This window comes from Symsagittifera roscoffensis, chromosome 8 (genome assembly GCF_963678635.1).
Source record: "Symsagittifera roscoffensis chromosome 8, txSymRosc1.1, whole genome shotgun sequence".
NCBI classification, from domain to species: Eukaryota; Metazoa; Xenacoelomorpha; order Acoela; family Convolutidae; genus Symsagittifera; species Symsagittifera roscoffensis.
Genome location: NC_087069.1, coordinates 18,480,327 through 18,494,186, shown reverse-complemented (window position 1 = coordinate 18,494,186; position 13,860 = coordinate 18,480,327). Strand labels below are relative to the sequence as shown.

The 13,860-nt window shown below is 43.2% G+C and overlaps 1 protein-coding gene across 1 annotated transcript in view; it reads right to left on the bottom strand.

Annotated features, from left to right (window-relative positions):
• LOC134853176 (uncharacterized) overlaps positions 1-13,860 on the bottom strand; it is a 71,496-nt gene that overhangs the window by 28,030 nt on the left and 29,606 nt on the right. The window contains exon 7 of the mRNA XM_063869133.1: positions 13,077-13,364. Within this exon, the coding sequence (XP_063725203.1) occupies positions 13,342-13,364 (23 nt within the window). The 3' untranslated portion in view covers positions 13,077-13,341. The remainder of the gene's footprint in view (positions 1-13,076; positions 13,365-13,860) is intronic.

Below are 13,860 nucleotides of genomic sequence, written 5' to 3'. Positions count from 1 at the left end.
TCATGTTGCTGACCGCCCTGATCAACATCTTGGGGCACGACAACCGTGGGGACCGCCCCACGGAAGTCCTGTTGATGGCAGCATATGGAGAAAGAGGAGTACTAGACCGCCCGAACATGAGAGTGATGAGGTGGAGAAACGGGGCTCTCTCAGGGAGTGACTTGGCGAATGAGCCTGGATTGGGAAGTTCTAGGACTTACCAACCAGGTGAGATGCCAATGCCCTCTAAGCCTAAACCTGGGCTGAAGAGAATGCATCTGGAGATGAACAGCGAGGCGACCTCGTCTGGTTCACCACTGAGAGCAGCTGTGCCACCAAAAAGGGCGAAAGTAACACAGAAGGTTCAAACGAACCAAACCATACAAGATCTGGACGAGATGAACGATCAGCTGAGAAGTACGAAGAAGGAGTTAGACGATATGACGAAGACCATGCTGGCGATGGAAGAAGACCGGGACATGTGGAGAAAGTTGTTTGAAGACTGCAACAAAAAGTAGGGTCAAGAGATCGAACGCTTAAGGCAGGAATACAAAGAGCGATTGGAGCAGGTGGCGTTGACAACGGCCGTGGAGAAAGTAATACCTGCAAGGGATATTCCTCGTGGGCAGTCCCCGATGGAGCTCTTGACGCCTCGAGAAATGAGTCAAACAACGGAGACACGACCTCCAGTGGAGACAAATCGAGTAACGATCCCGGATCCTAGCGACACCTTGGGTGACCCCGTCGTAGAACAGACGGTGAGAAAACTGATAGAGACAGCTGGACGATTGGTCGCTAACAAGAATGCACCAGGTTCCGGGGTGACTGCACCCTATGGAACGATTGACGATACGGGCAGAGTACAACTCTCCCAGACAGTAATCAGACAAGGGATGAGTAAAGTGACACCACTCATGGGGAACTCGAGAATCCCAGAGAGGAAAGTAAGGAAGATGCCAGCGAAGAAAGTGTCTCGTGTAATAGACGTGCAGAAGAATAATCAATTGAAGTATAATTTCACGGGAGTTCCGGAGACAGATCCGAGGGCCTGCTTCAATCGAGCTACCTGGAGCCCGGCTGTGAACCTGCAGCAACCACCACTCGGGACATCTCACCTGATATTGGGAGACAGCTTAGTCAGAGTGCTGTCGAATTTGAGGACCTCATGGGTCACCACGGTGATGGCCTTTGGAGGCGCGACGATTGCCCAATTATATCGCATGGTGGAGCTGATGAATCCAGGGAAGATACCCAATGTGATGATCTTAGTTGGGACGAATGATATCTCCAGAGGATCAGATGAGCAGGAAGCACTGTGGGAATCAATGATGGTTCACTACTCTCTGGCAGAAGTTCAGTTGCGCGGTACTGACCGTTTGCACGGTGCCAATGAACGCAAGAAGCCTGACAGCATCAGGAAGAAGGCACAACGAGGGAGTCATGAGATGGAACAACATCTTGAGAAACCTAGCAAATCGAAATGCCGGAAGAATGATCCTCATGGACATTGAACATGAATTGAGAGCCATGGATCAAGCCAGACTGACCACAGATGGCATCCACTTCGACAGTGTCGAAGGACAAGCTTGGTTGAATCGAGTCTTCCAAGAACGGTTGGATGAGCTGGAAGCAGAACTCTTTGACACAGGAGTGCTGAAGGAAGAAGGAACGGTGAGTGATACGGTGATCACCACCTTTGTGCCTCCTAACCTGGAAACACGCTTGGGTACGGTCCCAGGCGTCACAAATTACCGGCAACAAAGCTCCAGTGAACCAGGTCGAAGAACAGACGTACAGGATCGGTTGGGAGAAGCACCGATGAGGAGGACAATTCATCCTAGGAGAAGGATAGGACCTGTCAACCAACCAATCGAAGAAGTAGCAGGCACATCTAGATCGGAGACTAGATCGGAGACGACGAGTACCAGTCGAGAGGAGAGACCGAGCAGAGGCTCATTGATGTGGTCGCGATCCATACCATCTCCTTGGCATATGTACAAAAACGAACTAATGAAGCTGGACCTACAGAGAGTGAGCTTCATCGAAGATGCGAGGAGGATGCTGAATGGAGCGACGCTATCCGTCAGCAGATTGTACTCGATAACCGGCGTAGACTGGTTGATAGCCGCTAGCATAAATTTCAGCTCCACGACGGCCTTGAGGTTTGCCGATTTGGAGGGACTGCCTTCCAACAATACAATGGGACCTGTGAATGCAAGACCGTTGCAAGATGTGAGATTGAACCATGATGAGAGGAATCGTGAAGAAAGACCAGGAAGATTCCTGACGGCGAGAGCGCCGATTGGACAACACGTGAAGATATTTAGGCAATTGACGACACCACCTGGTCATGTGAAGGAGAGAGTGTACCCAAAACTAGTGAACCAAGATGGTGATGCCCAGAGATATGGCGGATTGACAGCGATAAAGAAAGATGAGACCATCTTCGCCGCCTACGACAAAGCAGAGATGAGAAAGGCCAAAATCATGGTAGTAGCGAATTCAGAGTTCGTGTACACCTCTAAGTCTTTGTTTTGGCCGGACGTCATAATGCTGGCCGCAGTTGACCTAGACCTATTGCAATCAGTGTCATTGGCTATAGGGGTACAAAGGCAGACAGAAATGAACCCGATAACGATTGTGTTTGCTGGCATCAATGACCATCTGCACAGTAGAGGTTTTCTGAGCAGGCTCAGAGATTCTGCAACAGCAGAAAACGCAGTATGGCCAGCAATAAAAGACATCCTGGAGTCGATGGGTGAAGTGGTGGACGCGACGAAGGAGGGATCATTCAATAAAGTGACGTTGAGAGTAGTATTTGCGTTGTCTCCGGGATATGCACATCTCCCGGATGGACTGAAATTTGTGTATGCAATGGTAGCCTTACTTTCGGAGGGAAAATATGATGTGATCATATCAGCCCCGAATCGCATGATAGAAATGGAGAACCTGAGGCCACTTAAGGCTGAACTGCCTGCAGTATGGTCAGATATCTCAAACGCGATGAGAGGGTTCAAGGACCACGCGCTACACATGTTGGTGTTGGACGAAGTGCTGGGGTTGGAACTGTCCAACTTCAGTCGGCAACTCAAACTGAAACCAGGAATAGATGACGACCATCGAGTGATCACGGCAATGTCCAACGACTTGTGGTTCCGAGCAATGGAAGTGGCGAGTGAAGACACGAGAAGAAAGAATTCACTGGAGACGAGAGCTCATCTGGAAGCGATGGTGCTGAGAACCAAGCCGGAAGCAAACCAGTGGCTACACCTGAATCCTAGAGTAGCGGCATTGGGTGCAGATGCTTTTCAGCAAGGCCCAGTAATGATCACTAAGATACACTCCTACTTGTTGAAGGAGGTGAACCTGGCGGAAAATGCCGGAGAAAAGACAGCTGAGTTCGTGAACAGAATGTGTCAGATTACTCTGGAAACCTTCTGGACCCAGGAAGTGAAGGGACAGGAGGGATTTGAAAGGACAGACAGCATGCTAGAAGGGTTGGGAGCCGGATGGACCGCGTCCTTCTTGGCAAAAGTTTACCCGAAAGTCTCGCACTATTTGATAAAGGAATTCCTCCAAGCAGTAGTGAAAGTATCGATAGTGGAATTAATAGCCTTGTTCGTGACGTTCGGAGCGGAGAGTTTCGTAAAAGGACCGGCGATACTGCTTACGGATGGAATACAGAACCTGCGACTAGATGGACTTCTGACATTGATCGCAATAACCCACGGAAACTTGGGAGGACTGATGAAACTGGCACGTTGTCCAGAGCAGATGAAAGAGAGAGTGAGGAATCTGGATATGAAGAAATCCACGGACTCGTGGAACAAAATAAAAGACCTGAGACACACTCTTATCCAGTATCTCTCGCAGCAAAATCGCTTTGGAACCGGAGAAGACGAGACAATTGAAAGAGAGGAAGATGTTAGACGACATGTTGGAGGCATGCCGCTATTAACAGATTTGAGCTTAGCTATGAGAATCGATCCCATGGCGCATTCAGAGGAGTCACGGAGTTCGTGACAGTGATCTATGGACCAGCAGTCACCTTTGCGTTCCCTGACGTTAAAGTGGAAGCATATAGGAGGTCGGTGCTGCACCTGAACCTCATATCGGCAGTGGACGGTAGTACACTGAACTGGTGCGAGCAGCACGCATTGCGAGAGCTCATGAGTGAAGATCTGTTATTTGCGAAAATATCGGAGCCAGAGATGACAGTCATCAATTTTGACGATCACTTCTGTGACCGCATGGGAGAAGTAGAAAGAGGGCACATCGAGGTGTTTCCAAAGCTTTGGAATCTGAGGCCCTATGACAAAACGAATGGTGAAATGACCAGAGTGCCTTGTCTCACAGCAGCCTATCACAAAGTGAGAGAAGAGACGAAGGACTGGGGCGATTACAAGAAGCTACCGGAGGCAATCCCTGAATTCCCTCTGATAAGAAGGATGCTGCTCGGAGCAGTCTCCGTAGTACAAACTCCTAGATTGAGAGCATTCGAAACCAATGAAAGGAGAGTAGGGAATTTCATGGGAACGATGGATCCATACTTCGTAGGGAGAAATGCCGCCGTGTTACAGTACACACGATTTGCATACACGGATCAAGCGACGAGAAGGCGAATAAGCAACGCCGCTAATCCCAAGCCTGGAAGATTTGATGAGGAATGGAAAGGACTAGGCTTAGCTCCGATGAGAACGAGAGGCAGGACAGAATTGCCTGAAGCCTCATTGATCCTGACCAGTGTGAGGAAGGAGATGAAAGTTGGAGGAGTATTGCAGACGAGAACTTTCCTAGCACCCTTCGGCTGCGAAGAAATCAAAGTGGTCCATGGAGAAGAGGAAGATAAATCGGCCGGTACATTGCTCATACCGAGATTCCATGAAGAAGCCGACAATGACGAACAAGGACCATCGAACTCGAATAAGGATAAGTCAGAAGGAGATGACGGACAGGGTGGAAGCCGTCAGACTGAAGAACCCATGCAACAAGATCAAGCTGGTAGGGAAGACGACAGGGCATCGACAGGAGGAGCATCCAGCCTGGATTTTAACATCTTCAGTGATCTTGAAAACAATGCGGATACGTTGGAAGCAACTGAGCCAGCGGATGAAGGCACCTCGACACTGGAGCATCCGTCAGCCTTTATGGAAGTGAAACGGAATTTGCCGGAGAGCAGCTCTCCTGGCAATTCAAGAAATAACGACCAGAGAATCCTCATGGAATCACCTCGGAGGAGAAGAATAGAGGCCTCAGCCAGAGTACCTTTCTTGGGAACGCTGCCCGAAGAAGAATGGGAAGTACATCACCGAGAACACGAGAGTAGGACGGGATGTAAGCTGGACAGAGTGGCGTTCATGGAAGAAGTCTGGACTGTGGTTCAGAGCTATGGGACCCAATCCATCCTCAAAACAGGTCTCAATCAACCCTTGATGAGAGAAGTACTTGACAAGCTTGATGAGTGTGAAGGGAGACTGAGTGAGTTATTGATCGACTCAGCCACTGATGAGAGTGAAGCGAATTCTCCCATCAAGATGACACTGCAGGACGATGGAGAGGTGGTGTACCTGTCAAGGACCAGGAGAGGAACGATGCGATCGAAAATGGTGATTGATAAAATCGATGCGATGAAAATGAAGTTAGGCAGCAGAGTGATGCCGAGGAGAATTGGAAAGACGAAAGTGGATTCAGAGATATCGATGAAAGCTGGTAACTCAGCGAAAAGGAAGCGAGTCGAAGAAGTCACGGATTTGGGACAAGGTGATTATCAATTGTCTGGCACAGATAGAATATTAACCGATATAGCAATGGTGCCACCCATTCTCATGGCGGGAATAAAGTCAACCGGTTATAAATCCAAAAGGAGTGACCGCACTCTGACTGGAGCAACGTTAGAAATGGAAATACTCAGCCAATGTGGAGAGAGCAAAATGAGGGACTTCAAGCCATCTCCCATGAATCATGGAAAGGGAAGTGTTGCAGGACAACTAACACCAGTGGAATACAACCGACTAACCGTGTCGGAGACAGTGTCGATAGATGAACCCACCGGTGGATACATGGAGATGTTGGAATACCGAAACTCGGCTAGAGGGTATGTAATGGCCCTGGAAGACGAAAAAGCCATGGAGGGTTATCTGGAAATGATGTTGCAAGGCACCACCCTCAAGCAGAAGGCGTATGGAACTTTGGCGTCGTCTGACGTAGAGGCGGAAACGATAGAGCAGTTAGTGAGCCTTCCATGGAAAGCAGTAGTATTGAAGTATTTCGAAGAAGAAATGAGGACTACGCCAAGAATACATGCTCTCGTGGCAGTACCTTACGTAAGGACAGAGTTACAACTCAGGTTCGCCTGGTGTATGATGGGACTGACTCGCGAAGAATATGATTCAGAAGAAAGAAAGAGATCAAAAGAAGGAAAGGTTTTCCTTATGACGAACCTGAGGGATCTGATAGTCCAGGAGGGAGCAGCAGTAGCGTGTGCGAAGCGGAGAGACGCTCTCTGTTTCATTCGATTCCTGATAGAGCAGATTTCAGTACCTGCATTAAACACTTGTGTTAAAATGTTGAAGGAAGGCGATGAGCGAACGAAAGCCTTGTTCTTACTAGCAATGCTGGAGATGCAGCAAAGTAAACCGATGAGGGTGAACATGAAAGAACCTGAAGAATTGGAACCCATGAAAAAGATAGACGAGATCAGGAGATTCTCCAACAAGGAGTTGAGACTCACTAAAGAATCTATGGGAGCATTGCCGAAATCCAGTGAATACTGTGGACCGATCAAGAAGAAGTCATATAGCTATGTATCTGGGATCTTAGGGATAGCGTACAATCCTTTCCTGAGTGAAGACATACGTGATTGCTTCTTTGATTATGAGCAGGCGGTGTTACTAAGATTCTGGACGTCCAGAATTGTAACGATTAAAAGCGTCAACAATTCACAGGCCAAATTGGGACTGGTCTTGGAAGAAGAGGTGACTGCACCTTCAGTACCAAAATCCGACAAGAGAGTGGAGTTTGGGTTGGGATTCTCAGATGAATTACTGAGAACGAGCTTGATGGCAGTGTGGGAATTGATGAGACCATCATGGTGTCCTAGTCCCAACGCTGACTCAATATTACGGGCGCCACAAGACGTACAGAGGGAACTGAATGCAGACTGTAACCTGCGTGACCTCAACATCATATATAATGTGATGATAACAGCCTATAAGAGCAACGGAGAAGATAAAGTGGAGTTTCCTGGCTGGGGACCAGAAGACTGGGTCAAACCTGGTAGCTGTCTGGCGGAAGTCTGTGGACTAGAGGGTCACGTCTGTGGAAGTCTAGACTGTGTGAAAACCCTGGAGAAACAACACAAGCAGTTGACAGTATTGTTTGGAAATGTAGTGATGAAAGCGAGAACGGAAACGGAACTGATAGCAGATTGCCATGGAAGCACCGATGTGAATCTAGTGACAGCACTAGGATTCTACAGCATGTTTGGTTCTTTAGAGTCACTATTGAATCTAGAACAGAAACATGAGATGGTCACAGCCATCAGCGTAGAAGTATTTCCAGGAGTTCTGCAGACTGAGCAGAAGTATATAGGAAAATGGAGGGAAGCAATCGAAACAGAGATGAACATCAGACACAGCGAAACTTATTGTAGACCATCAGGAGCACGATATTTGGTGGGCTCAACGTTGGCTCCAATGTGCAAGAGCAGATATCCTGCACATTTCGTGGCTGTGGACGTAAAGAGTACAAGAGCGATTGTGGATCAAGCCTTCTCAGTGCCGAAGTGTGTGAGATTAGCGAGGATGTCTGAAAAGTCTTACGAGTTACTATGTAAGATGTTCTCAGCAATTCCAGAGAGAACCATAGAAGAGTTGGAGTCAATACTAGGAAAGAAGTTCATGGGATATGTGAGCGGGAACTTCAGTGACTTCGAAAAACAGAAACAGGGAGGATCAACTGTCACAGATTACAATGCAGTAGATGAGAATGATGAAATCCACCGAGTGATGATGGAAGTGGAACCATTGCTGGAAGCTTCGGGAAAACGTAATTGGAGGAGCATCATGTTGACGCATGATGAGTTTCCTTGCCACTGCTTGCTGCAGACCTGGTGGTATCCCAAGCGTAGTAATCTGATGTTGATCTGGGACTCTGGAGAGCTGCTCTCCATGGGTTTACCAGATTCATCACAGCCCGTAACAATAGTGATAGTGGGAGTTATGATGGCAATACGATGGCTGGAAGCTCATGTGAGAGAAAATAATAGACAGGAGGCACCGACGAGAGAACAATTACGGAAATTAGATTGTCTAAAAGATTTAGATCTTTTTGAGACAATGTGCAAAGTTCTAAACATTCCGATGGAAGTGAAGAAGATATGGGCAAGAAAACGATTGATGCCATGGTTCAGAGCTAACATGACTGCATGGTTGTACGAGTATGCGAAAAAGCATATGTCGAAGCATGGCAGAGTATACAGTGAATATCAGCTGGACATTGGGGCAGGAGCTTTCAAGCGAGCTTTCGTGACCCATCGGAATGCAGTGACCACCGCTGTGAAAAGAATTTCCAGGACGAGCGAGCGTAGTGGAAATGAGAAGGCAGAGATGCTGAAGGAAGATTTGGAGAGAAACGTGACGTTGTGTCTCCACAACAGCTTCTGTAGAAACAGAGAATCAAACGTGGATCCCCTACCTTGCTGTAAACAGAGGGTGGAAGAGCAGAAGTGTTGGAGGACGGCTTCCAACAGCGTCAGGATAGTCAATGACGTGCTACAAGACACGGAAACCGAAAGTGCGGAGTCCGTGTCACAGGAGGAGGAAATGGAGCATTGACGAATGGTCGAGAAAACAAGAGGCAGCAAGAAAGAAAATTAGAAGAATTTAGAAGTTTTAGAACTTCTAAACGACGAAAAAGAAGAGAACAAAGGGATGATGAAGAAAAGTCAAAACTCAGAATTGTTTTATGTGTGTGAAAAACTCAAGTGAGAAACCAAGCAACCAAGTTGTGGTTGAAAACTGAAACATTTAGTTGAGTTTTGAAATTGTTGCATTTATAAATTTGCATTTTGGTTTTAGTTGAAGTGGCTTTAGAGACACTCACTTATTATTTATTTAGAAAGGCTTGAGGGAAGAGTATATTTAATTATTCCAGCCTGCATGATTGTTTTTAATCACTTAGGAAGACTGATCACTTTGTGGTGACATGAAAAACTTGAGTAATCTCTCGAAGAGGGAGATTGTTGCATTGTTCTTTCTAACCACAAAGTTTCTTAGTTTTAATATTCAGGACAAAAAACAAGCAAGATTTCCGAAAGGAAGGAGCATAGTAGGAAAATTTTAGCTTGTTGGTTGGCAGGACTGTCCTGCAAGCCAACACCTTTTAAATCTAAGAGAAAAAGTTTTAATCGGGACATTGACACTGGAAGTCAGAAAATATGTTTTATCTTAAGTCATATCCTCAATGTGCAGATTAATGAAAGAATTTGAAGGCTATAGTGATGTAGTATGATGCCATTTATATTCTGCAGTGAGTCGATGTGACGTGGATAAAAGTAATTTCGTGCATTTTGTAAATTCTGTTCGATGACACTGTAACCATTTTACGAATATTGCGCGATTCAATGAGGACATTGACCGGACTGTCCGGGGAGTATGTGACATTCGACCAGAATGGCCAAAATGCAATCTCTGCAGAATTCGAAATTTTAGCAGTGAACCTTCCGAGTTAATGGTTTTGAAGGATTAACGACGTTATTGGAACGTTTAGCCAAACGGTGAAGGCTGGAATATTCTAGTATTTTAAAATTTCAAAAATTCGAATGATGACGTCACATTTCTGAGAAATGCTGAAACGGCCATTTTTAACAAAAAACGAGTAAAAGAACAGAACAACAACGTTGGTTGCGCTGACGAGAACAACTTGATCGAAATTGAAGAAGTCGAAATTGAAGAAAAACAGCAGCAGAGTGCAGAGAACGTTCCGAGTTGCAACTATTGTGCTGCTACAATAGTTGCAAGGCCGTTGCGAACAACGGTGAAGGGTAAGAAATCAGCCCTCCGTGTTATCGTGAATTCGAACTTGAGGAGCTTTATTCACTGGATTCAAGAATCCGGAAGGGTCTCGGGACGGAAAACTTTTATTGACTCATATGAACTTTTAGCATCCTGTCATGTCCTGACTTGAATTTAATTGATATTTGGATTAGTTTTGACAAGGATGAGGTGCTAAGAGTTGGGGGGGAAAGGGTTGATCCATCTTCGATGGAGATGATGATTTTTATCTACTGAACAAAAACAATAGTAATATAATAAGTAGTAGCCCTGTTTTTAGGAGTGACCTCGTGGTCTGGGGATACTGAGACCCAGCCATGAGCTCACTATTTTTGCATGTAATTCAGTTAATTTGAGCGTTCTGGTCGAAGCCGGAGAACAGTAACGTTTTTGTCGAACCGATGTAAGAAAGACTTAGTTTTGTTATCCGTCGATATGTATCTTCCGGGCGAATGTTACATACAAAAAAATTTTCCAAAAAACAGTTTCAAAAATTATTTTGCAAAAATTTTAATTTTTTTAAGAAGAAAATCAAAACTAGTTTTTCCGAAGCAAAATAAGGTGTTTGATAATCAAAATCAAAACGTTATTTTTAAAGACTCACACTTACTAACTTCAAATTAGGCTCGCTTTACTCGCTCAGTTTTTGTTTTTGAAGAAAAAGTCAGGTTCTGCGACTTGCGAATGAAAAACTTTCCATATTAAAAACTTTTTGATCTATTCCAATGCTTGTTTGTTGTACCTGATTTTGCGTAAACAATAAAACAACAAATCAAAGCCGAAGACAAATTGCTCTCTAGTTTCAATGGCCAGAAAAAATCACAATTACTCTATGAAAACTTAGAAAAGCATTTTTTCTGATGTAAACCCAATGGCGTTGAGTATTTACTAATGAAGTTCAGCATGGAAGTGTAAGCGTGGACAGGGCATATGTAAACCAGGATTATCAAAAATTTTTGTTTTTGAAGCAAATGTACTTGCCAATTTCGAAAAAAAACTGACTATGAAAGCAAATGTTTTAAAGTAATCTTAATTGCGTCTGTTTTCGTTTTTTTATGACAACTGCACCCTTTTTCAAAAAAAACATTTGAATATAGAAGCAATTTTTTTTGATAATAGAGCGTTAATTTTCTCTTCAGTTTTGGATTTTTTAATGGGCATTTTTCAGTGTATGAAAAAATGCTGGTCTTGCAGGTTTCAGATACGAAAGCTGTATGATAAGCGTTTTCCAAAAACGTCATTATGGAATTATATAATCAGCGTTTTTTGTGTAAAAAGGTATGAAAATTTTGTTGGTCCATAGAGTGCTAGCGTACCATTGTAACTCTTTTGTATTTGAGTTTGAAAATTTTCTTAACAAATATTAATTTTGTTTACTGCAAGTTTCAAGTGGTTGTTATGCAGGCATTTGTTATAAACGAGCGCTGCATTGCAAAGGAGAGTTAACATTTTTAAGTTCTTGACACGGCGGTTTTAGAGGGGTGTGTCGACTAGCATAAATATGGACTAGCATAAAAGTTTCAAACTTGAAAATCGTATCGACCAGCATAAAAATCGAAATACGAAATTTAATAAGTCAAAACTAAAACCATTACACACAATATATAGCATCCCGGATCTTCTTAACTTATCCCCTCTACTACTTCGATTGTCAGAAATTCCACTTTGGCTGCCAAATTTTCAATAACTTTTTTGAAATATTTTAGGAGGTAGTATATAAATAATGAGTAATACAAATAGGAACGGACGAAAATAAAAATCCAATTGGTTTTTGACATTTTTGAAAATAATATTTTATACAGAAATGGTTGTCAAAACAATACATGCATAGGGGGATAGTTAACAAGGTCCAAAAATGTGTGAAATAGCTACGTAGATTTGGCCACCTTATAAAAAAAGGTGATTGTCTGATCGATAAAATTTGTCTTTGGCCCCCTTTTGCTGTAGGGGGGGGGGGCGGTTTAACAAGATCTAATGAATTTTTTCACACATTTAACAATTTGCGGGGCGACCAGTCTTCGGTTCAAGCCATTAATGGTCGTGTTGTGACTGATCAGGACAATAGGAGTTTAATTTGATTTTTGCTCAAATTTCAATTCTCAGGAATGCATTATTCAATTTGAGCGCATTATTAATATTTTGAATTTCTTAAATTATTCTAGTTGATACATTCTCATGTTTTTAAACTTTTATGCTAGTCGAGCGGTCACCGTTTTAAATACTAGTCATTATGACCTAAAAGAAGAATAGAGGCTGCTTTTTTAGGCGAAAACTAGGATCTTGTTAACTATTCCCGCCCCTTATTTCGAGTTTCAGAAATTCAATTTTTGCAGCCACAATTTCAATAGCTTAAAACAATTTTCAGAAAAAATTATTTAAATTTTTACGTGGGTATTATAGTGGTAAAATAGTTAGTAACACAAATACAAACGCGCGAAAATGAAAACCCACTTAAAAGTTGACATTTATGAAATGCATATTCTATACAGAAATGGTTGTCAAAAATAATAGATGCATAGGGGGGGATTGTTAACAAGTTCCAAAAGGGGGGGGTAGTTAGCAAGATCCGAAAACTATATCAATTGAAAATAAAAATGTTAAAATTAGGCAAAAGTGTTGATTAATAAAGTGTACATTTTAGAAAAAACTGTATGTGATTATTTACGTCATTCCATTGCTACATACAAAATCACGTAATATTAGGCAAACATCGAATCAACAGTAAAATAGTGACCGACGCAGGCGCGCCAACGTCTTGCGAGATTGCCAACAGAGGGTAGGAATCATTAAGAAAATTAGAGCCGGTTATCCTGAACCGACATAAGACTTTGTAAGCTGTAACCGCTTCTTCTCAATGTCGACTGGAAAAATAGGGAGATTTTTGCTAAAATATACACTTTTGTTATCAAAATTTTTGCCTAATTTTAAAACATTTATTTTCAACTAATATAATTTCGCCGAATATATGCAGCCCCAAGAAAAACAATTTTTATCTATTCGCCACTAAGAGTGACATTCACTTCAGATTCAAGAAAACGTTCTTACAAGTGCAGACTGTATATTTGACGCTCGGCTTCGACTCTTGGTTGCACCAATTTTGATTTACTAGTTCGAATTCGTACTTTGTTGCAGGTGACAATCGATGCACATTCAGACGATCGTCGTACTCCTGAGGTGGACTCACGTCATAATTCCCTTTAGGAGTCACTGATTTGACCTTGAATCGGTACACATAGCCCTCTACTGCTTTAATGCGTTGATAATATGGGTTTAAGGAAATTGAGTCGATATATGGTTTGCTGAAAACAGTTTAGACATCGATTTCTTGGGGAACTGAAACAAAACTCAATTCAATTCATTTGAAAAAAAATTCCACCCGACCGATAGATGTTGCGTTGATGCCAAATGGGTAATTTTCAAAACACTAACGTCTAATCTAAAAAAATAGAGTGCTTTTCAGTTTTTATTTAATTTCCAGAATGTGGATTAACATTAACATATAACATCTAATCAAAAGAAAAAATGTACTTTTCAACATTATTTCTTTTCCACACAATGGATTAACAGTTTTTATATTGTTTTCAGACCAAAACTCAACTTGCTTCATGGGTTGAACAAAAAATGATACCATTTTATAGAACGCGAACTAACTAATGTTCATGCGGGAGCAAATCCACTTGTAGAAATAGGGAAATTTTTCACTTATGAGTAGTATGTTATCTAAAGTATCCACCAGCCCCCTCAGGGATTCGACTTCCCTGCCGACCCCGAGGGCCCTCCCCCTTTGTACTTTTGTACTATTTTGAGATATCCATTTTTGGCTGACTGA